Below are 24837 nucleotides of genomic sequence, written 5' to 3'. Positions count from 1 at the left end.
GTGTGAATGTGAGTGTGAATGGTTGTCTGTGTCTATGTGTCGGCCCTGTGATGACCTGGCGACTTGTCCAGGGTGTACGCCTCCTTTCGGCTCCAGCTTGCCTGCGACCCTGTAGAAGGATAAAGCGGCTAGAGATAATGAATTGTGAATGTGAGTGTGGATGGTTGTTTGTCTCTGTGTCAGCCCTGCGATAACCTGGTGACTTGCCCAGGGTATATCCTGCCTCTTGGGATAGACTCCAGCTTGCCTGCGACCCTGTAGAACAGGATAAGCGGCTACAGATAATGGATGGATGAATGGATGGAATGACATCAAGGTGGTGTAGTGGTTAGCACTGTCGCCTCACAGCAAGAAGGTCCCGGGTTCGAGCCCAGCGGCTGGCCTTTCTGTGTGGATTTTGCATGCTTTCCTCATGTCCGTGTGGGTTTCCTCCAGGTGCTCCGGTTTCCCCCACAGTCCAAAGACATGCAGGTTAGGTTAACTGGTGACTCTAAATTGACCGTAGGTATGAATGTGAGTGCGAATGGTTGTCTGTGTCTATGTGTCAGCCCTATCAGTCGTCAGCTGGGATAGGCTCCATGATGGATGGATGGAATGACATATATAGCATCCAAAACGATGTTGAGTGAGTACAGAACTGAAACACTGAAAAGAGCAACTCTATGTGTTTTCTTTGTATTTTTATGCAATAGCCATGGGGGGGTGTATTATTTTGGTTGAACGCTTGGCTGTGGTGCAGTATGGGAATGTGACTCTTCCCCCCGCCCCCCTCCACGGGTTTGTACGTGCGCGTGCACGAGAGCGTGTACGTCACGTCGGCGCGCAACTATATGAGGCTCGGGCAGCTCGCCTGTCTCTGTGCTGGTCTGATGTTGGGACACGGAGGTGGAGAAACTTGCACTAAATTTACTGCTTAAAAGTGGATTTAACGTTTTCATGGATCCGCCTGGATTGTGAAGACAAAGAAGTGCGCTGTTAAATTGTTTTCCAGCAAGTGAATTATAACGTCTTATTTCCGACTTTCTTGCTCAGGTCAGCTTGACTTGCTTGTAACTCTCTTCCTACTTAATGATCAGACATTGATGCATTTTTCCCCAAAGAAAACTCTATTCAGGACCATTTAAAAATTAAAAGCTATAGCTGACATTTTTTTGTCTCGCTGTCTGTATTTCCCTGGCTGTAGCTGCGGGTTCGTGGCTGATTGAGCTGTCGAGTGAAACCAGCTAGCTGGCCAAGTTGTGGTTCGTCAGATAGCTAAGCTAAGCTAACTCTCCAGTGCTGCCTGTGGATAATTAGCGTGCTAGGCTGGTTAGCCACCTAGTGGACTGTTTCTATGATCTTCTTGGACAGCCGTGTAATCAGGGGTGGAGGTTCATAAGGTATTTAAGCACTTCTTTTAATTTTTTTAATGAATAACTTGCTGACTTCTCATAAAATGACACGGTCGTGAAATTCCCACAGTTTTCCTCAATATGTTCATATAACTGGTGACGCATTAGGAGTTAACAACGAAACTAGCTTCAGAACACTGTGTGCCTTGGCGAGCCTCTGTCAAATGTCACATTAATCAACGAGATGCACACTACGGTTATTATTTGGACCATCCTTTAACTTCATTAACTTGCTAACTATATATTAATTATGTAGCTAGCTGGCTAACAGGCAGGCTGGGGAAATAACTTTGGTCTTTGCTGATTTGAGCTATTTCTGTTGTGATAATTGCTTTTATTTGAACTAGCTCACAATCATGTGTTTTCTGGGTGTGGGTTTTTTTTTCCCTTCTTCTCTGGCCTAAAATAGTATAGGCTAATTAATAGGTTATCTTGTGAAGGGTCTTTTTTTTTCATCCTCTTTGATACCACCTGAGTGTTATTTTATGTTAATACTTGTATAACAGTGTCCTGTTTAATATAATAATAGGTTATGCAATGCAATGCAAGACAAGTGAGCTGGAGTCTCATACCTACTTATTGTATGTCCTCGATATGACGACCACATGACTCTCAGTTCATCTGCTTTAACTCAAGTTTCCTCCCAAAATATGGAACACTGTTACTGACCAGTCTTCAATTCAGGCTTCCAGCCAAACTTTGAACTCAGGCCTGGTTTGTGATTAACAGGTCTGCAGTTAACAACAGCGCACGCTACCAAAGGACCTTTTTTGGGTAATCAGGGAAGTGGGACGAGCCTTTTTGTTGCTTTAATTGTAGACCAGTAGAGGGAAGAGTGGGTTTTGTCTCTGTCTAGTCAACTTCAAACTCAAAACTCGGTGTCTGAAAATTATATGCTCCTTTGTGGTAAGCTGTATGTTTTGCTGTTGCTGGCATAGTGTGGCTGGACACAGGCTGTCATTGTCACACTTGCGCCATAGGATCTGAAATCTGAAGTTATGTTTGATTTATTTTGTATGTAAGATCATGGCGTGACTGTTAATGCAAGTCAGTGGTGGTTAATGTTTGACTCAAATCTACTATAACACTTAACTAGTGACAAAACATGACCCCATGGTGGTAATAATACAAGATGACAGGTTTTGAAGCAAGAGCATGTTCGTAAAATATGCAATACTTTAGTATTTCCTTTATGTAGTCACTTGGCATGTTGCATTTTTCTGCTCTAAGAAGCAGTTGTCGTATTTGAACGTGTAACTGTTTTCATCTGTTTGGTGTCCTTGTGGCTTATTTTATTTCTTAAAAAAGGTGTGTAGCAGTACAAGGCCTGTTTTGAGTGTTCCAGGTGCTCCAGCTCTTATAAGGAGTCATCTGATGACTGGTGTGGTTGTTTAGCTGGAGAAAACCTGTCTGCCTGCTTTGCCTGGAGTCATGTAGCAGAGGTCTGTGTGCAAGTAGGTGGGTCTAAAACTGTTTGACAAGCCTCTGAGCGCTGCTTAAAAGACCTTAGTCTGGGTGAGGCAAGTTTCATACAGCAGGTTGTGACAAGCTTTTGTCCTGTATATTAGAGAAGTTCTATGTTGGCAGTTTCGTATGATGTGCTCGCTTTCCCCCCTTCTTTTCAGTGAGACTGCGGTCTCTGTCCTTGTAAAGGTGTTAGTAGTTTGTGGCAGGTAGGATTGTTCTTATTGGAATGTGTCCATGTATGCCACAGTTCACATTAGGTAAGACCCATAATTGAGTAGATTGTGAAATATAGAGCCTGTGTATTCTTGCATGCATGTGTTCTCCTTTTTTGTGCCTGTCTGTTTTCTCCAGTAGTTGCTTGCACCCAAGTGTGTATATTTTGTGAACAATGACGCATGAGCATGCTCTGTGTCCCTGGGTGTGTTCAGAGCTGTTACACTGTAGAGCATTCCTGTAAGACTGATCTTTACACTTGGTAGAAACACTAGTCTCTATTGATACTGCCCTACCAGTGCAGGCTTGATGTATTTTTCTCAAAATATTCTCACATTCTGCTTTGGTTTAGACATGGCCAATGTTAACAGTACTGTCTAAATATATAGTATAGTGCATCAGTGTTTTTAGACGTGCACACACAGAACAGCCATTTTAAAGACACAAATCTGGTTTGGTACAGCAGTGCTGAAACCATTCAAGGAATTGATCAAACCTTTACAGCTCAAGACTACAAACTACTGCTTAATGTTTTGCTGTTTTCATGCTAAATGACTGAATTGGTTGCAGGCATGTTTGATCTGCCATTTGGGGTCTACCAAAAAAATAACACATTTGATCACTTGTATATTTCAAAGATCTTGCAGGTGTAATCAGTATTTTTATAACGGTAATGAATTAGGAGCAGGGTTTTTTTTTAAACTTATTTTATTTTTTTAAGTTTGTGCTGAATGTTTAGTAGACTGTGTATTCCAAAAGTACAGTTAAATTCAGGTTTCCACACAATGTGGTTTGTTAGCAAATCTGTATAGGATAATGCATATTGTGCATCATAGAAATCTCACCATTATATATGCAGGGCTTAACATTAACTTTTAAATTCACTTGCCCTGGGGGTCAAGTGGGGATTAATTTCTGCTTGCCCCCCAATATTATCACTTGCCCCCTATTTTGTGAGGTTTTTTTTTTTTTTTTAATTTAAGGAAAACCTTAGAGTAGTTGTGACTTGCAACATCAATTCAGTGCGTGATTTTCAGTTTGTTTGGTTATTGGTTACTTTTTACTTGTAACGGACAAAAAAACATTTTGAATAAAATGGTTATTCCTGCCTTAGTTGACTTATTGCCATTTCACATGCATGCAGCTGTTGTAAAGTTCAGTGTTTGTGTAGAACTCGCTGACTGTAGGTTCATTACTTGATGATGTAGAAATCTATAACAAAGTTTGTATGAAGAAAACATGTTGCTAAGACTTTTGAACAGTATAGATTGAGTTTTTTTTTTTTTTTTTGTTATCCATCTCTAGGGTTAAATAAAAAAACACACACACACACACCCTGTGCTGTCATGGCAGGATAATGTTTGAGTTTAAAATGTTTGGTGTGTTGGTTGTGGGTGTTTTTTATACAGACCTGGCAACCTGTAACTGAATCAGTGCAGCCAGTCTGTCATGATGCAGTGCAGGTTTTATTTATCTCATTATCTCTAGCCACTTTATCCTGTTCTACAAGGTTGCAGGCAAGCTGGAGTCCATCCCAACTGACTATGGGTGAAAGGCAGGGTACACCCTGGACAAGTCACCAGGTCATCACAGGGCTGACACATAGACAACCATTTACATTCACACCTACAGTCAGTTTAGTCACCAGTTAACCTAACCTGCATGTCTTTGGACTGTGGAGGAAACCGGAGCACCTGGAGGAAGCCCACGGGGAGAACATGCAAACTCTGCACAGAAAGGCCCTCGTCGGCCACGGGGCTCGAACCCGGACCTTCTTGCTGTGAGGTGACCGCACTAACCACTACACCACCATGCCGCCCAGGTTTTATTTATATAATATAAAAAAAAAAAACCTTAAATGCCAGAGTTTGAAACCAATCTGGGTTTTCTGTGTTGAATAGGAAGCTGCTTCACCTGTAAGAAAATCAAACGCTTTAAGGAAGGTGCTAACTCGAATGCAAGCAGGGAAAAAAAAAAATAAAATTAGATTCTTAAGCGAACTCTTCCATACTCACTTCTGACTTGTTTTTGTAAAATATTTTTAAATACAACTGAATTTCTCTGGAGTTTTCAGGCTGAGCTCCTCTTGTATTCTTTAACCACTCATTTCCTTGTTCTTGAAGCATGTGCTTCTATTTTAACACTTTTCTTGATAGCAAAGAGACGGTAATGCCTTTTTATCTATTTCTCTGTCTGAACAAGCAAAAACGGTGCAAAAATTTAACCATATTGAATTCTTAAATTAAGCTTAGTTAACCTAAAAAAAATTGAAAAATTAACTATATTAAGCCTTGCCTGCATGAAGGACTGTGTCTGTCTGACCCCAGCTGTAATTATGTGATGAGTGATGTCATGCAGAAGGGGTCTATAAACAGTACACTTACCATACTACAATAGTGGGTGGATATAAAATAACTTGCAAAGCAGTAAATGAAACCGAGACTAAGAAAACAGCTAAGACATAATGGTGGATATGTAATGAGGGATGCTTTTAGGAACTGAAGTAAAAACTCAAAGCCTAATTTTTGTGGTGCTAGTTCGTAATATATGCTCATTCCAACTTGCCCAGTCGGGTATGTTGGGGACATATTCCACTTGCCTGAATGCATGTTTCACTTACCCCAGGCAATTGGCTATTCTTTTTAGAAGCTGTTACAAAGCCAATGTGATGTTCTCTAAGGAGATGATGTGAAATTCAAAACCTGTAAAACACATTCTTCATTCAAGAGTTTTGGGATTTCATTGGGAAAGGGCTCCCCTTGGCTCAAAGAACAGTTGTTGCTAACTTTATCAGGACTATCATTGATCTGAGTCTGAGAAGATGGGCAACAGGAAAACCAGACTTCAGGTTGTTTGCTTGAAATATAACATGGTCTAATGGTGATGACTGAATGAAGGTGGGTTAGAATTTGTCATTAGCTGGGTTTCCATTCACTTGCTCAATGTGCAATTCGAAATTACTAACTTAAAAAAAAAAAAAGTAATGTTTTATGCTTGCATGAGATTTGATAAAGCATTTTGTGAAATTGAAACAAGGATGGGCGGCACGGTGGTGTAGTGGTTAGCGCTGTCGCCTCATATAACAAGAAGGTCTGGGTTCGAGCCCCGTGGCCAGCGAGGGCCTTTCTGTGCGGAGTTTGAATGTTCTCCGTGTCTGCGTGGGTTTCCTCCGGGTGCTCCGGTTTCCCCCACAGTCCAAAGACATGCAGGTTAGGTTAACTGGTGACTCTAAATTGACCGTAGGTGTGAGTGTGAATGGTTGTCTGTGTCAACCCTGTGATGACCTGGCGACTTGTCCAGGGTGTACCCCGCCTTTCGCCCGTAGTCAGCTGGGATAGGCTCCAGCTTGCCTACGACCCTATAGAACAAGATAAAGCGGCTACAGATAATGAGATGAAACAAGGACGCCTTTTTTGCATGGCAGGACGAGCAAATGGAAATGCTACCTTTCTGAAGAGTGGACTTTAAGAACTATTGCAAGATGTGAAAACCCAGGTTTAAGCACTTATCACTCGATGGCAATGTAGAACATTTGCAACGGGTTTTTTTTTTTTTTTTGGGGGGGGGGGGGTGTCAATTTTGAGAATCTCTTCTGTTTTGTGCAGGACTGCAAAGGAAACCTAGCTATTCATGTTTTCATGAACTGAAATGTTTCCCTTAACTGAATTGCAATGGATGGCATTAAGGCTACGTTCACACTGCAGGCTGAAGTGACTCAAATCCAATCTTTTCGCCCATATGTGACCTGTATCCGATCTTTTATTGACAATATGAACGACACAGATCCGATTTTTTTCAAATCCGACCCAGGCCGTTTGGATATGTGGTGCTAATTCCGATTCCTATCCGCTCTTTTCATATGCGACTTCAGTCTGAACCGCCAGGTCGCATTCATCCGACTTACACGTCAACAAGCCACAAACGTCACTATTCTGCGCTGAAGTAGGCGGCGGGTCTCTCAAAGTTACAACAACATGGCGCATAATCACGGGCGCAGATAGAGGGTGGGACGAGTCATATTTAAATTCACCTCGTTAGGGTCCCCCCTACTTATAGGGAGGAAAAAACGTCTATGCTGTCTTTCTTTGCATAAGGCAAACCTCACGGAAAAATCAAAAGACTAATTACCATTCGGTTTATTGAGGGGCACAGCAGTGTATACATAGTTGCAACAACTCACATAAAACAAAACAAAGACTGATATTCAGTTGGTTGAGCTGCGCAGACTGCACAGGTTGCGAGCTCGAGCTTGGTTGCTATGGTTACTAACAAGTTTGACAAGCATATTGGGGTTGGTTTGCTGGCAGCTTTGTCCCCCCAGTTTTTTGTCCCCCCCCCCCAGTTCAAAAAACGTATCCGTGCCCCTGCGCATGACATCAATGCGAGGGACGCTTCGGGCTGTGAAGGTTCTGAATCTTCTCAATGGAAGGACGCAGAGGTTAGGGAGCTGATTTCCATTTGGGGGGATGCAGCTATTCAAGCTAGATTGGATGAGTCATACCGCAACCGGGCGGTTTTACTTCCGTAAACACTGGCCATGCTCACTGCGTGTGACGTCGTCGTATCCTGCAGTGCGCATGCGGAACACTTTTAGGTCGCTTTTCGTTCATACTGAGGATCACATACAAGTTGCATATATTTGTTAATGTGAACGACCTCACAAAAAAATCGGATTTCACAAAAAAATCGGAATTGAGCATTAAGCCTTGCAGTGTGAACGTAGCGTAAGAGTTGGCACTGAATTTTAAAAATGCTCTTAAACATTTTTCTATCAGTGAAGACACTGAACAACTTCTGCAACCGAGAGGAATTGGGCATTAGATTACTGTGCCATGAAGTATTTTGCATTTGTAAATGGAAAACAACCTTGTGAATGTTTGCAAGATAAGAATACAACATGGGCATTATGTTTTACAAGAGGGCAGTTTGTTGCATCATGGCTCCAAAAGTGTACTACTTAAAAAAAAAAAAAAAAAAGTGCCTCACTGACTTGAAAGAGAACAGGGATGAATGTGGAAAACAGGTCCATGGTGTTTGCCAAGTGTGTTGAAATAGTAGGAGTAGAGTGTGGGGAACAGGAATGTTCAGTTTTAGTTTCAGGTCTCTTAACAGAACTAGAGTAATGTCTGTCTGAAAGCATAGCAGTTTGGTAGATGCAGGAGAAACTGGAACGGTTGCTTAGTGTGCATCTGCATCAGTGCATTTTATTTATTACTGATCTACACAAGAATGTGATGACCTAGTGTAGTGTCTGTGATCTAGAAGGATGCTGGTAAAGAACATTACAGTTGAGTCAAGTTTGTGGTGAGATTCACTTCTTTCTAATGCATTTTTTTTGTTTTGCAGGTTCTAGGTTGTACACAGCAGGATATTGACTGTTTTTAGAAGTTGCATTGTGTAATCTAGGTGGCTCCACCTTTTGAATGAGTGCCATTATTATTCCAAAGGTTCAGGTACTGAAGTGTGCTTTGAAAAGCTTGTAAAGGAATCTGTAAGCTATAAATTTATATAGCACATCACTTTGCATGTTTCATACAGTTCTGTGTGGTACACATTCTCATTAGTGGTAGATTTAGGTGTGTGTGTGTGAGAGCAGTGGGTTGGTGATTTGTATGATCTGGGATCTGTCTTGCTTGTCATTTCTGTTCTGAAGTTGTTGTATACAGACCTGTGAGGACATTGCGTAGCCATTGGCTCATCAGGCGACCTTATTTCATCTTCAGAGCTGTTCATGATGGTGCCAGCCATTCAGCTATATACGTTTAGTTCAAAAGGTATCCACTTCTACCATGTGCTGCACTCGGAAGACCAATGTGTGCATATTAAAGCTGTTTTACGATTTATAAATGTACGTTTGTGCAGGGAAGGGATCTATGGGTACGTGTGGCGCATAGAGGTGGAGAGTGCTAGAATCTACAATGTTGTATGATCACAATTCACCTGAAGGCTGTTTAATGCACAGCACTGTTGTGGCAAAGGAGGTGTATCTGGTTTGCACAGCTGAAGCAGGGAGGCATATCTTGTGTACATAGAAATGAAGAGATAATTACCCCGATTTTGAGGTTTTCTGTGGCTGATTAAAGAATCAGTCTAGACGCTATTCATTGCTGCTTTTGTTATATATGGTGAGCTTTAATCCTAGTGCATTGTATGGTATGACTTTTTAGAGCCAATAAGCTTCTCCGTTCATTCCACAGTAAAATGTGAGCTTTTCATTTGGTTAACTTTATGCCCCCTAGTTTTGTGTGTATAATATAATGACACTTGTGTGACTACACGTTCACAAATGCATAAACCCAGACAGATAAGCCAGGCTTTAGTGTTTGCTTTGCTTGAATGATACTCAAACTGAAGTCATTTGGTTAATTTTTTTATACTTGTTATTTAAAAAAAAAAAAGGGGGGGGGATGGCTCACTGTCCTCTACAAAAATTGTAGAGGTTGTATAATGTATAGTAGTTAAGATGTTTTGGTGACTTTACTGAGTGTGAAAGTGCCCCTCGATTTACACTGTGGCCTCAACGGTCCTGGCAGACAAAGGTTTGTACACCAAGCCAGTAACCTCGCATGGGTGGGGTAGGTGTGGAACCATTGAGCTGTGCAGAAGTCACATCAGTGTGCAGGCGTGCAAAACTGCATCCAATTGAAATGGTGTAGTTGGCTGTGGAGAAACCACTTCCCATTTTTTGTGTGTTAACGACATCTCTGTTTTGAACACTATTTTATCAAGCTCCTTCTAAATTGGGCTGCATTAAATTGTGGTATGTCCCTGACATGGGTGGAATACTGAAGCGTGGGAATTGATGTCAATACAGGCTTTATTGTAACTTCCTCTTTAAAAAAAAAACCAAACAAACTGCTTTTCAGCTTTTACTCACCTTATTCACACGTGCTGTGGTCGGGAGAGAGATCCCCTCCCCACGTGCTCCCTCCTTTTCTTTGTGCTGTAGTCACTGTAACAAACACGCATGCGCGCGCACCCAACATTGACAACAGGTGTAATGACTTTGCCACTCACCTTCCCTGGCCCTGCCCTCATTCACAAACTGACGCTTGACCATGCCGCTGCTGCCATGATTATACAGTTAACTTTTTTTGATGGAAAAGTACGGTGTTGATCTTCATGAGTCACTGCACTGTAAGAACAGTTAAACATGTGTCTGAATGAAAAGATCAGTAAAAATTGTCTGATGGAGAAACTTTTCTTAATGAGACGGTTCCGGTGCGGAGTATTCAACAGATGGCGCGCGCATCACTGGGTCGTTCAACAATGGTGGTCGCTGCACAGCCCAAACCAACAAAAGTAAAGTGTTTATTCAGGGTTTATTGTGGTTTGTTTTAAGTTTAATAACATCTTGTAAATTTTAAAGATACAGAGCCATCAAGTAAATGTTTTTCGTGATAGTCTGTTAAATCATAAATTTGTCAATTTGATCATTCTCGTCACTGAGTGTAACCTCAAAGTGCCATACCCCTGGACTCCTTGACATTAGTTGATTTAGAGTGATGTTTGCAGGAAATGGACACGTCCAACTTCATTTCTGTTCACACTGGTGTTTTAACATGTACTTACTGAAGAGACTCATAATTTACATTCCCAACTCAAAACATCCTCAAAACATTGAAAGTTTTCAAGGAATATGAGGGATATTATTGGGTAGGTTTTTGGAATTGGGCTATGAACCAGAGTTAGGATGTTATGCTGGTATTTAGACATCAACTTCTCAAATATTTGGGGATTGACCATTTAAAATGTTTGAAAACTCACAAGGACTTGTGCATTACCGAATGCTGTGATTGTTTCAACTAATTGAACTTGCATGTCCATGCGTTCTCTCCACGTTCTCCGTAACTGGCAATCTCGAGGGAGCCATGTGTTAATTTCTGTTACCAGAATTCTTATCCCCAGATATATGACCTATACACCAATATAGAATCAGCACTCATCAAAATTTAAATGTATGCATTCTTTTGCTCTGTATGAATTCTTTTGAGGAAATGTTTGATTATTCAAGTATGTGATTAATGTAAAAAAAAAAATCAAACATCATAATGATTTCACTGTAACTGGCCCATCAATAAGCATGATAAGCACAAATGTATCTTACAGGCCGCGTGAAGTAGACACGGTTACCCAGACCACAAGCCGTAAATTAAGCACAATAATGGATGTGGCATGGGCGATAATTCACGTATTTGTACGTTTGACAACATTTTATAAGCGTCTATTCCAGTTAAACATCAATAAAATTAGGGCTGCACAATATATCAAAAAAGTATCGATATTGCGATATCATAGTTTGCGATACACATACCGCAAAAATTACTTAAATTTCGATAAAAGGCACATTTTTCTGTGCCGTCCAATCACATTTGAATGTCAACAAGTGCCGTGGGATAACTCCGCCCCCCTATTGCAGAACAAGTCAAATCCTCGTGGTGATGGCGGAAGCGGTAGCAAGTGTGGTGAGGCAAACTTGTGTGAGGAGGAACTGGTTTCCAAAAAAAAAAAGTACTTTGGATTCAGGAGGGTTGACATACTGCAAACTCAGGTACTTTGCAAGACATGTACCTGTAAAACAGTGGTGGGGCGGCTCACTGGGACAAACACTGATTTACAGCAGCGTAAAAACATAACCGTTCTCTCTCTCTCTCACTCACACACACACACACACACACACACACACACACACACACACACACACACACACACACACACACAACCACTCTCTCTCTCACACACACTACCGCTCTCACACACACCACTGCTCTCTCACCCGCATGTGTTATTAACAGATTGTGTTTGAGTTTATGGTGAATCTGTGTCGCTCACCTTCATCTCCCGGGAGCCGCTGAAATTGTCATTTTGAATGCTTTATGTTAATGTAATGTAGTTTTCAGTTTTTTGTTTACTTCAACTTAAGACATTTTCTGCTGCGCTCACAAAAATTAAGAGATTTAAAGATGATTGATGGACACCATTGCAGGTGTAGCCATGTTTTTCCAATAAAAAAAATAATGTTGGAATGGAAGCGATGCTTTTTTTTTTTTTTTTTTAAATGCTAGATACAGGGCAGAACGGCGAGTAGAGGTAAGAAAAACATTATATATTTATCGTGATGCATATCAATATCGAGATATTCAGTCATGTTATCGAATATCGCATATTTTTGATATCGTGCAGTCCTAAATAAAATTTATTAATTCTATCTTATTTCAGTGAAACGTTATACAAACCAATGTCAGTGAGTATTGTTTTGGCTGGAAATGACCCAGAAGTGGAGGACTAATCACAGCGCCACCTGCTGAATACAGTTAAAATGTTGGGATAGCGGAATCGAGTCATTGGAACAAAACTTTCTTAATCATGCTGCTGGATCACTGACTCAAATTGGTTGGGTGGTTTGTAATGTACAGTATGTACTATGTAGAATATGGCTCTTAATCACTTGCTACAAACAACTTGCACTTGCCATGTGTATAGTACACCCCCCCAATGGTGCAATTCTTAGTGAGAAGAGGAAGTTGTAGGTAATGAATTGTTGGTCCCAACCAGGGCCGGCCCAAGCCTTTAAGGGGCCCTAAGCAGAATTTGATTTGGGGGGGCCCCCCCCACACACCACCAAAACTACACTGCTAGCTGCCTTATTATTTCTTAGGCTACACAGTCTAGTTAGTCTGGCCACCCACCATAATCTGCGTTTTTAGTTGGTTTACATTATACTGCAACTTGTGGCTATTGCAATATAAAATATTCAGAGTGATGTGTGGCATATTTGTAAGTAAAACAACAAATCAGTAGACAAGACACTGTATATGTAAACAACCAGTTTATTTTGCACTAATGTACAAAACAAACTCTGTCATGACTTTGTCCACTTGAGCTAATATCGGTCATGACATTTAGGTTGGAGTTTGTAAGTAAAGTGACGGCTCTCAGCTTAGAACTAAAGATGATATCCGAGGCTACATTTTGTTGTGTTGGGTAGCATAACGTTAGCTACTATGACAGACATTGTTAGCTAATCCAGCCAACCTAGCCAGAACATAGACAACCTTAATGACACACACATAGTAACATTGGACATTCAAATTTAGCTTTTTCTTGCTGCTTTTTTTTTCTTCCTCTTGTCTCTTCCTCTTCTCTGCCCCAGATGGATTTCTTTGAGACATGGCTTAGCCATCTAGTCCACCTATCTTCTGAAGTGAATAACTCCTGTCACGTCACGTGGGTCTGGTTGGGCAGGAGCGCAGTGGTAGCAACCAGCAGCAAGGATTAGTTAACCTAATGTACCAACTATGAAAATGATACAAAAAAGTTTTCTTATTTTTGTGTCTTTTGTTTCTGCTATATCATGTCATTGATATTAAGTTTTGTTTTTTTTTTAAATTAAAAATATTTTCGCAGGTGGGCATTCCAACTGCTCTTGGGGGGCCCCCTGGTGGTGTGTGGGGCCCTAAGCGGGCGCTTAATTCGCTTATGCCTTGGGCCGGCCGTGGTCCCAACCACTAGTAAGAACGGTATGCACAGTTAATGGGGGGGCCCCCTCTCTGTATACTCTGTAGCACTTCTCGTGGGGTTCAATATATAACTTGCTGCTTATTGGAGTGTTGCATCTGTTCAACTATACTACGGTGTGGTTGATGGAAATATTCATACTGTCTGGGGAACTTAAAACTGGATGAACTGGTGCCAGGAGGTATACAACCTGCAAGTAAAATACAATAAATTAGAATACATCAGTGTTTTTATTTAAATGCAGTCAGGGCTGTACAGTGTGACGCATGTCACACATTCTATGAAAAAGTCGGCCTGTGCAATGACTGAACTTGAGAGTAGCACGTGTGAAAGTTTCTCATGTATGTATATGAGAGTTGCTGGTTTTGTGCCACAATTGCTTGTGAGCAATTCCATTTCTTCAGTGAGTCGAGCTAGCTAGAAGTGTTGGGTGGTACCCTTTTTTTCTAGAAGTAATGGTGTTTTTACTAGTTTAACTACAGTGTCATAGTCCCGTCCCCCCCAGCAGTATGGTGGTAATGTCACCGTTTTTTGAATCAAATAGCTTTTTGTAGCAAAGCTCTTGTTTATCAAGTAGCATGGCAACAAGCTACATTTCCCTGAGCATTTCTGAAGCTCAGGTACAGCTGTGGTTTAAATAAAATTAAAGGCAGAAGTATCTAATTTTGTATCAGCACGTGCTTACTTGTTTTGACTGCGTGTTGCCACAGAAGTGCTTCTGTATGATGGTCGCTTCATACAGGGTGATGCAAACACCAGTGTGTACATGTAGATGAACATTCATGCACTTTTGACGCCTGCTTTGTGAGCTTTTTTGCTAAATTGTTTGCGAAACAGTGAGCGTAACAAGCTTGGGTTATTGTTTCAACTTTTACCTGTGTATCTGTTTAGCTCTGCTTATTTTCTCACTGAGAGAGCATTGACTTGGTATTGACTAAAATGGTAGCATCTGATGCAGTAAACTACTTTTGCCATGTTGGTGTAGCTTGGCTTGCTGCACCTGTGAGGTAGCTTCAGTGCAGTGAAGATGAGTTTAATGTAGAGTAACTGGTAGCTTGGCTCACTATCATTTCCAAGTAGTTAATGAAGGGGGAAAATTTAGATATTGTGTGTGTGTGTTTGGGGACACCACCTCATTCATAGGGTTTTCAGTATTTTGGCTATTTTCTGTTGTATAACAATAGTGAAAACTTCAACTATGAAATAACATATGGAACATTTTTATGGATTATGTGGAAAACAAGTGTTGGCTTCATATTTTAGATTCTTCAAAGTAGCCACCTTTGCACACTTGTTGCATTCTCTTACCCAGCTTCATGAGGTCGTCACCTGAAGTGCTTTTCAATTAACAGGTGCCTCGTCAAAGTTGATTAGTGCAATTTCTTGCTGCCTTAGGCCCTGTCCACACGGCAACGGATTCAGGTGAATCCGACACAATTGTTTATCGTTTCGGCCTGGCGTCCACACGGCACCGGTGTTTTGGTTGCCCCAAAACGAAGTCTTTTGAGAACGGGTTCCAGAGTGGAAAGATCTGGCAACGGCGCCGTTGCGAAGTCGTCTGGATGAGCAGAACGGATTTGTTTACGATGACGTCACAACCACATGTGCTTCACGCCGGGTAGAAGTGTAACGAACTCTATGCGAGTTGTCAACAAATCCTATAACTTGGTTCATGAAACGCGCTTACAAAATATTTTCACTGTGAATATTTATTGTGTAATGGTGCAGAGAGAGAGTCAATCCTGCCAGCAAAAATAGGGAAAAAAAGGAGCGATCTCACCTCTTCAGATGTTGGTTTAAGTCCTACAATACATTCCTCAAAAAGGGCGTAGAAGAACAAATTAATCAACGTGTAGCATTAAATTTATTCCGGACCATTAAAGACGCCGCCTTCCACGTAGAATCATACGTCATCCTCGCCGCCATATTGGATGGGTCAAAGCGGAGAATAAAGATGCCTCATTCATGTGCTGCGTTTTTAACTGTACCAACAGGTTTGCTGTCCAAACGAGATCACATGGGATTACCTTTCACAGGTGAGACTGGAAAAATACTTTTCATTGTATTTGGTCATTATAATGTAATTTTACGAACAGATTTTTCTGACTTTGTGGCTAATATGAAGTCTCGCGCATAGTTTGTGCATGCGTCCTTACTACTTCTATTGTTCTGGTGTCTCCGAAGGGACCGTCTTGCAGCGCCCCTAGAGGTGTGGCATGTGTATTGCATCGTTTTCAGCAAGCATTGCGTTGCCATATGTACCTGATATTTTACTGATCCGTTGCCCATGTGGACGCGATTTTATTTATTTTATTTTTTTTAAATAACATCTCGTTGTCGTGTGGATGTAGCCTTAATGTGTCAGAGATCATCAGAGTAAATGATAAAAAAAAACCCACAGTAAATACCCCTGTTCCACAACTGCAGTAGTCGTAGTAATTGTCAAGAACCACTCAACTCTGTAAAAAGAAACGACAATCTATCATTACTTGGAGACAGGAAGTGTCTCTCTCTCTCTCTCCCCCTCCTTTCTTTAATAAAAAAAATAATTGAATTACTAGTGTCCAGACTGGTACTATGTCTGAGAACATTGCTTGTTAACGTTTGCATTGTATGCAACATTTATGTCCTTTGCCTGTCACATAGCTGTTTAAGTAACTAGTTGTGGTGGGGTGGGTTTTTATTTATTCATTTAAGAGGGGATGTTTTATACTCTTGCTGCAATTTTGTAGCACAGGCCACAAAATTATCTATCTCTGTAGCACCAGTGCTATGTGCCAAAAAAGTTAATGTACAACTCTGATATGATATGAAATGTGTTGGAGTGAAATTTGTCTCACTTCTCATTGAAAAGACAGCAAACTTTATTGCATCTCTCCTGTGAAATACATTTTAAGTGCTCATTTTGTAAGTGTCCTGGGTCACTGCGGGTTTGTGCATGAATATCTCTCGTCCCAGGCTGTTACTTCCTATCCCAAAGAAAGCTTTTGTTCAGGCTTAAGTCTTCATGGCTAACTTGTCTCTATTACCCCTTTTCCACCAGGGCTGGTTCAGGGCTGGTGCTGGTTCACAACTCAACTTGCGAGCCAGCTGAGAACCAGTTTGCTTTTCCATAGCTCGGGGTGCTAAGGGGAGCCACGTTGTTACGTCACGGTATACGTCAGTTACGTCGCTGCGTTTGCATAAACCTTGGCTCGAACATTGAAGCAACAACAACATGGAGAAGAAGCAGCAGCAACAATAATGGATGACTTCGCGTTTGTACAGCTGCTGCTTCTTGTCGCTTAAAAATGGCGACCTTTCACGGTCTTGCTATTGTTGGTCTTAACAACTCTGCTGCCCCCGCTGACGTAAGCGGTTCTTTCCTCTGGCCCAGCAAAGAGTTGGTGCTAGCCTGGAACCGTTTTTTCTGGCCCCAGAGCCAGTTCTTTGTCCGTGGAAACAGAAAACCCGGTTCCAAACTAGGCACTGGCCCCGAACCAGCCCTGGAACTGCTTTGGTGGAAAAGGGGCATTTGAAACAAACTGGCTGCTTATTTTAGATGCTGCAGAATGAGTGCAAATACAGGAGGTTGTTTGTATTGTTTGTATGATTATTCCACCAATTAAGATATTGGACACAATCGAACAATTTTCAGTGCATCAGTGCACTCGTGCAATATTGTGTAAAGCCCACCGCACACCTTCCCGATTTGCTTACGATTGTCAGGCTGATTTAAATCGCTTGCGAATCGTGAATGTGTGCGGGGGCACCTCATAGCAGATTTCATTGGTTCTTGGTTCAGCTCAAACTGGTCTTGATATTTTCAGACACTATCTCCTCGTATGCAACACAATCGGTAGTGTGCGTTGTTACTACAATCTCATCGTTACGATCATTTTAAACAGCCAATTGGAGTGCCAGGGTTGATCACATGGTGTAAATAAGGCAAAATGGTGACTTGTGACAATCACACATGGACTGCAGACCGGGAAGCACAACTTGTCACTTTGGGAAGCGTCCACCTGTCTTTATGACATTAGTTCACCTGATTACAGCGAACGGGGAAAGAGGAACAAGGCTATGGCTGTAATCGTGTCAGCTTTGAAAATGCCTGGTCAAGTATTTATAGCATTTGTCAGTGGTACAAAAATCGCTTGTCTGGAATCCCGGAGCAAGTTGAAATTAAGAACAACTGAACAAATTGGAATCAATTCTTATTATTGAGTTGTCTAGTTGGGATTACCCCTTTTTTGATTCTAATATTCAAAATTTTTAATATTTGTGTATATATTTTGTGTATGTATATACATGGGTGTGTATGTACAAAAGAGAGATCATGTGATATCTTGAACATGTGACCATCTATTTGGCTGAACGTGTATGGTGTCTCAATGTGTGCGGGGAATTTTGAACTGATCAAATCGGGCCCATATACCGATTGCACGACACACGAAGCCCCGATGTAATTGGGAAGGTGTGCGCTGGGCTTAAGGACAATCTGTGGTATTAGATATAACAGTTGGTGCACCAATCAGACCCTGTGGTTTTGGTTCACATACTGTACAAAAATGTCTAACATGTCCATAATGCAGGATTGATGGATAATTATTCCCTTTCATTGTCGGCCTGTCTGAAGTACTTGCAGCGGAATAGCTTGCTGTGGTGGTGTGTTGTCCGAAAGGGATTTTTGAAGTCTTAAATAGATGGGAAAAGGATAGTTTCAACACTCTAGGACCCAGTCAGCAATAACGTGGGCAGATTTGTATCCATTTTGCCTTTTCATTAATGCTTGTTTTCAACAACCAAAAACGTCTTTTGTGAATCCACTCTCCAAAGCAAATAAATATGAAGCAGCCACCATGGGTGACTGTTGTCGTCTGTACAGGTCCAAAAATGACAGCTTATTGTGGGCTTTTTTTTTTTAAAGAAATTACAATTTTGTATAATACATGGCATACAAAGGATGCTGGGGTGTACAAGAACGCACTGTCCTTGTTTGACAAAACAAATGGAAATGCTGTAAATGGTCATGATTTGTTGCACCCAAACACATGCCCTGCATGTGGCATTGTTTCATTTCACGTTTCATTGTGGACATGAAACTGGGAAACTGACCCAAAACCCCAGTGTGGCCAAAACACAGTGGTGTAGTTTTTCAAAAGGATCACTGTGCGCTGAAACTATGAGAATGGAATCCTTAACATCTCCGTTTACTTCGGTCTTACTACTTTGGTTACTGATTTATCCCACCTTGATTGACTGAAGGTTTTTGCAATTCTAGATTGTTACTCTGGTTAATACTGACTTGAAGAACCTGGATTTCAATGAGTTAGTTATCCAGAGAACTTTCACTGTGCCATGGAAGGGCTCATTTGCCTATTGGCTGCCTTCATGGATTATACACTCCATTGGTCTGCATAGAACTGAAGCACTTACAGTAGTGGTGGTGATCATTTGTGCAGAAGCTTTTTTTTTTTTTTATAAATCTTTTGCATGTTCACTCTTGTCCAGGCCTCTAATCTTGCCCATGCTTTTGTGTTTGCATGTTGCAGTGTGGCTGAGACTGGGAGAAAAACGCCACTCTGCACTGGAGGGAGGAGCCTAATGCCTCAGAAATGTGAAACTATCAGTTACTGTAGTCCCACCCCTTACAGGGAACCAAGGAAACAAACCTCCCATCCACAGAAAATCTGGAGGTAAGGTGTGTGTGTGTGTGTGTGTGTGTGTGTGTGTGGGGTTTAAAAGTTAAATCGGATTCACCAGAGCCTTAACTTGAATAAAGAATTTGTAAACTGAATGTCTCCTGAGTAACGATAGAATGAGGCGAATGATTATAGGTGCCTGACTGTAGACCAGCAGCCTGAAATGAAAGTTTTTAAAAAAATTTTCATAGAATTGTACATTGATTTAGCAAGAGGCCAAATAAACATGTACTGATTCTTGAAAACCCAGATGCTCTGCATTTGTCTGGGTATAATGCTGTGTTTCACTTTAATTGGCATAAAACAGGCTTCAGTTGTGACTTCATCCTTGTTTTTTCCTGAGTTGGATAGTTTCCTTGGCAGGCCCCCTGAAGGGGAAGTCCTGGACCTTTACAAGATACATTGCTGAATTCAACATGAGCTCACCTAATCATTTAACATGACTCATCCCTTGGTTTTTCTTTATGAACGCCTGTTTTCTTATCCTATAATGCTCTAGCTTTGTGCCTTTTTTTTTTTTTCCCCCTCCTCCCCCCTTTCCATTTGAAAATTGATTAGCTCACATGTTTTGGCACATGGTGTTAAGGAAAGTCTGAGTTCTATGGGCAGGCAAAGCCTTGGGCTAGGGCTGTGTTTTTGCTGGATTGTGTAATGGATAAAATTCAGTTTTGGAGGGTCCGATATGAGCAGACTACTCTCCAGTGTGATACAACTCCCACCCGGCAAGTTCTCATATGCAGGCTGAGTGAATAGAGCAATACCATGAAGTGGGATTAAAAATACTGGCCACTGAATATTCAATTTATTGTGAGCTTTGTGTCTAGAGATGTATAAAATGAAGTTTCTTATAGAATTGGCAGTATTTTCCTGCACCCACAGAGGGAGTGATGAGCTTTATCCTTTACACCATATGAAAGGCAGTTCATGATCATGTGGCTTTCTGGCAACTGGTGGTACTAAACAAGATTAATTTCCACACTTAAAATAATTATTTATTACAATACTCTACAGCTGCTAAGCAAGGGAATCGGTGTTGTGGTAGTAACTTTCTGTAACCATGGAGCGAGCTGGCACATGAGATGTGGCATGATTAACTTGCTCCACGAAATGAGATTTCTTGTGTATCCCACATATCAGTGGAAAACTTTTTTTTTTTTTTTTTTTTTAAAGCAAGCCACTGTGCTCTGTAACGACTGTCTCTACAATACAAATGTCCTCCCAGATTGGACAACCTGCTCCATAAGCATCATTCCCATTAGTGTGTCCACACCTAAGGTGGAATGCCTTATAAGCACTTGTCCGAGAGGCATCCCGCTCAGCTGCTCATGGATGTTCTCTTGCAGGATTTTGGAGCAGCTGGGTGTTGATCAGCTGACTGCTTGTGTAACATGCCAGATGTGTGTGGTTCTAGTCCTAGAATTAATCCAAGTGCCAAAGAGAATAGCTTGTGTTTGTTGCCTTGACTGACATCACCAGAATCCTCCAGTAGCATACTTGTGCTTTGCTTTAAAATCATTTGATCAGTCAGTTGGTTAACATGTATGACATCTTTTTTTTAAAAAAAAAAGAACTTTCTATTTTGCACTTCAGTTTCTGACAAAAGAGGAAAATTAGCAAGGTATCAAACACCTTGCAGCGCTTCAGTTGCCCTGAATATCTCGTGATTTGTTTAGGCTTTGAACAAAGGTTATACAATGGGTTATCACTGTTTTTAATGATGCATTTGCTGAAACCCAAAGAGTTTCACCTGTGTAACACTAAGTTTTATTAATTCTGACCTATATTGTTGTTGGAGGGGACCATAACTTCTTTCCCTGTGTTTTTAGGTTTTCAGCCATGCACCTCAAGCCATACCCCAAGCCACAGGATAAAGAACTTCACCAGGATGGGGGACAGGATGGCACAGAAAATCTTGTGGGTCAGCGGGGAGCACTCAGAACTGAGTGGGGTGTTCGCCAAGCATGCAGTCTTATGGGCTCGCCTGGCAACGGCACAGTCAACCGGTGCCCCCTCAGTGTCATTTCCACCAATACACTCTGTTGTACCACCAACAATGGCAGTACCTCACCCACAAGAGCAAGTGGGGGTTTCTCCCACTCATGGGGCCACAAGAGCAAGACATCCTCTTCGGTCACTACAGTCACTAGTTCATTAGTGCTATTCTCCTCTTCAACTGGCATGGAGAATGACTACTCACTTGGAATATACCAAGGAGAGGATGGAGATGGATTGTTAGACATATGGGCAGTCATTAAGCCTGGGAACACCAAAGAAAAGATTGCAATATTTACTGGTCAGAAATGTAGTCACGTTGCAGTAGGTAGTAATGACAAGGCTTCGGAGAGAGAGGGGATTACAACAGATTTGCGGACCGGATCAATGAAAAGCAAAGGTTGCTGGGATGGTGACTGGTCTATGGCAAAACGAAGAAGGCGGTCTGGGAATCTGGACAACTCAAGATGCATTACTACTCCTGTGCAAAAATCTGAATTCTGTGCAGCACTCTTGAACTCCAACAAAAGCTCAAATGTTTCCTCTGGTATATCTGGGGAGAATGCGAGGACAGACGGAGAAGAGGGTGGAAAAACTATCTCTGTGGTTGAAATGGTGGCATACTTGGAACAGAGGGCTAGCGATCAACATGTAGATCTGAAACGTCCATTGCGAAGCTTCAGCACAATTACTTTGTCCAAAGGTCTGTCCCTGCTTCCTCCAGCTGAACAGATATCTAAAGGTCCACATCTGCCAGAGGTCCATGAGGAAGAAGAATCTGTGCGAGTGCTGGACATGGTTGCCAAGTTGGAATCTCAGTGTCTCAGCAGACAAGGTGTGAGGGAGGGGGGAGACCTCTCTCGTAACAACAGTCTGCGGAGGAGGGTGGGACGTGTCTTGCTGGCAGGATCTGAATCATACTCTGCAGTCTTGCCTAGCCAGGTGGCATTGCCGAACCTTCCTCAGGACAAGAGGGCGGACAGTCACTTGGAGCAAGTTGCTAGTGATTCGGATAAATCCGAAGCCTGTGTGCATGTGCACTCGGAACATTTTGCACTCAGAAGTAGGGATGTGGCTGAACAGGAGATGTGTGTTAAAGTAGATCCAGTAAACAGGCTGTGCACACTCAGTCAGGTCAGCTCAGAGACCCATGAGTGCAGTGAGGAACCTCTTCCAGGCATGCTGTTCTTTGCTCAGGCTCCTCAGGAGCAGAGATGTTCTATTTCTATCTCCATATCACAGAATACAGAGGACTCTTATGACCAAAAGAACGAACAGGGAGAGTCGCTGCCGCTGCCACCACAGACACAGGCACTAGAACCCCCTTCTGCCAATGTGTCTTTCAGAGAAGAGAACATGGATAAATTGGAAGATCATGATTTGGAGGACATAGAAGAAGAGTTTGGTGTAAATAATCGAGGTCCTGTGCCTTTGCGTCGCATGGTATCTCATGAATTCTTGGAGACCCGCTTTAAGATTCAGCTCCTCCTGGAGCCCCAACAGTATATGGCATTTCTTCCCCACCACATCATTGTCAAGGTCTTTAGTTTGCTGCCTACTGAAAGCCTGGCTGCCCTGAAGTGCACCTGTCATTACTTCAAGTTTATCATTGAGAGTTATGGTGTGCGCCCAGCTGACTCCCGTTGGATCAGTGATCCACGCTACAAAGATGATCCCTGCAAGCAGTGCAAGAAGCGCTATGGCCGTGGTGATGTGTCACTGTGTCGCTGGCACCATAAGCCCTACTGCCAGGCATTGCCTTATGGCCCTGGCTACTGGATGTGCTGCAGGGGGGCCCATAAAGACACACCTGGTTGCAATGTGGGACTGCATGACAACCGGTGGGTTCCTGCCTTCCATAGTATCAATATGCCAATTTATAAAAAAAGCAGGGACAGTGAAGATGTGTAGTGTACTGGAGTGGGGGGGATGTACACGCATGCAAGACATGTGGCTGTAATAGGTGTGGGTTAATACTGGTTCTTGTGCTTCAGCCATCATAGGAGCATGTCGTGTGTGTGTGTGTGTGGGGTTGTTTTGGGTGTCTGTCGTTTTTGTGTGTGGGGTTTTTCTTTTTTTTGTTAATGATTTAAATGTTGAATCAGCTTGCGTCCACACTGCTGAAACTAACCAGATGGATGGCTGTATTTTTGCTTGTGATTCTACCCCTGCCAACCAACAAGCATGTCTTTTGTGCCTACTCAGGTCCTTTAAAGTTGATCTGCACTTTAACCTTTAATTGCTGAGTTCTTGTAAATTTGTCCAGGGTACTTTTCAGTTGTTTTTACTCTCAAGCATTCATTTGTCACACTAACTTATTTCCCAGAGAACACCATTTAAAAATGTTTCCCTTTTGTTGTGGTTAATATATTCGACACCAAAAGCTTAACTTTTAGCTTACAATTAATACAGTTTTCTTTTTATTAATAATGGACAAGTTTGTTTAAAGAGCTTAGATTATCTTCCCCTTTGTCCATCTTATTGTAATAGCTATAAATGTTCTGGGATCATGTACTAGGTAGCATTTTGTTTCTGGCTGGTCTGAAATGGGATCCCAGTTGTTTACATTGTACATAGCAGAGACTTGTATAATAATAGGGTCAAGAGTTTCTATAACTTGGAAATTTGGTCTTTGGGTGGAACATGCTTGTCTGTATTCCACACTGCTTTTAGATTTACAGTGTTCTGTCAAACTGTAAAGTAGCAGTGTGTATGCATTCAAGTTAAGTATTTGGCATCGCCATGGTATGATGCAGTATTTCTCCCAGGGGAATTTTTTTTTTTTGGTGAATGTAGGGAGGCTGGTCAACTGCATCATCCTTTCCCATAACCATCTGGATGGCATCAGATTTAAAGGGGGGGGGGGGGAACATATCCCTTACAATGTAAAGAGAATGGTCTCCAAAGTGCATTTCAGAGTTTTAAAGAGCATTATTATAATACCTGTGCTGTTTCTGCCTTATAAGGCATTTTACTTCAATAAAGTGTATTCCTGGAAGATTTTGTAAGCTGCATTTGTTTTGCTATCATACCCTTAAGACACGTGTATATGATTTGTAAACATGTAATGTGAATATTATGTAAGCTTAGAATAAAAGTGGGAGAATGTTTTTCACTATTTTCAGTTATGAAGGAAAAAGTGGTGAGATTGTGTTGAAGATTGGGTGATCATGGCTGTGAGTGCTTTTATTTTCTATACTTAAGGACTGATCCAGTGTTTTGGTGATGTCACAGTTAAGCAATGTGAATGTTTTACACTTCTCCCTGATCTATCCTCTCAAGTTAGGATTTGACCTATACCTGCTTTGATCTATATGGAAGTAATATGTATAATGTTTCAGCACAACTATTTGCCAGTAACCAAATGTATTGTTGACCTTTCACTCTCCATCCCTCCCTCCAATGTACATACTTGGTATTGCTTCTTCCACCCCAATCATGGCCTTGAAGTGCACAGTAAAATGAATGGATGAATAAGTTAACTCACTGGGCAATAAAATGCATGAAAATACCTCTGTTTCCCATGTTTGAGTTCAAATAACTTTTTTTTTTTTTTAATTAAAACTACCATG

At 41.6% G+C, this 24837-nt stretch overlaps 1 protein-coding gene across 6 annotated transcripts; it reads left to right on the top strand.

Moving 5' to 3' along the window:
• The first annotated feature begins 841 nt into the window (after nucleotides 1–841).
• Nucleotides 842–24776, top strand: fbxo34 (F-box protein 34). 6 transcript variants are annotated; one of them, XM_060934404.1, is made up of 4 exons: nucleotides 842–1032; nucleotides 1184–1379; nucleotides 19124–19267; nucleotides 21100–24776. In XM_060934404.1, the coding sequence occupies exons 3-4, from the start codon at nucleotides 19176–19178 to the stop codon at nucleotides 23174–23176; spliced, it is 2169 nt and encodes a 722-aa protein (XP_060790387.1). In that variant the 5' UTR covers nucleotides 842–1032; nucleotides 1184–1379; nucleotides 19124–19175; the 3' UTR covers nucleotides 23177–24776. The 6 variants fall into 6 exon arrangements, with proteins under 6 accessions (XP_060790387.1, XP_060790388.1, XP_060790390.1 ...); XM_060934405.1 differs by lacking the exon at nucleotides 1184–1379; XM_060934407.1 differs by lacking the exons at nucleotides 842–1032; nucleotides 1184–1379 and adding an exon at nucleotides 2237–2297.
• Nucleotides 24777–24837: the final 61 nt, after the last annotated feature.

The sequence above is a fragment of the Neoarius graeffei genome, chromosome 11 (genome assembly GCF_027579695.1).
Source record: "Neoarius graeffei isolate fNeoGra1 chromosome 11, fNeoGra1.pri, whole genome shotgun sequence".
Taxonomy (NCBI): Eukaryota; Metazoa; Chordata; class Actinopteri; order Siluriformes; family Ariidae; genus Neoarius; species Neoarius graeffei.
The sequence above is the reverse complement of the archived record's forward strand: the minus strand, read 5'-3'. Positions and strand labels throughout refer to the sequence as shown.

Bases quoted from the DNA above. Each gene is read 5' to 3' on its own strand.
- fbxo34 (XM_060934403.1), top strand. From the start codon at position 8,338: ATGCTGGTAAAGAACATTACAGTTGAGTCAAGTTTGTG. The intron at 8,376-19,123 runs GTGAGATTCACT...TGCATGTTGCAG, and splicing joins ACAGTTGAGTCAAGTTTGTG to TGTGGCTGAGACTGGGAGAA. The intron at 19,268-21,099 runs GTAAGGTGTGTG...CTGTGTTTTTAG, and splicing joins CATCCACAGAAAATCTGGAG to GTTTTCAGCCATGCACCTCA.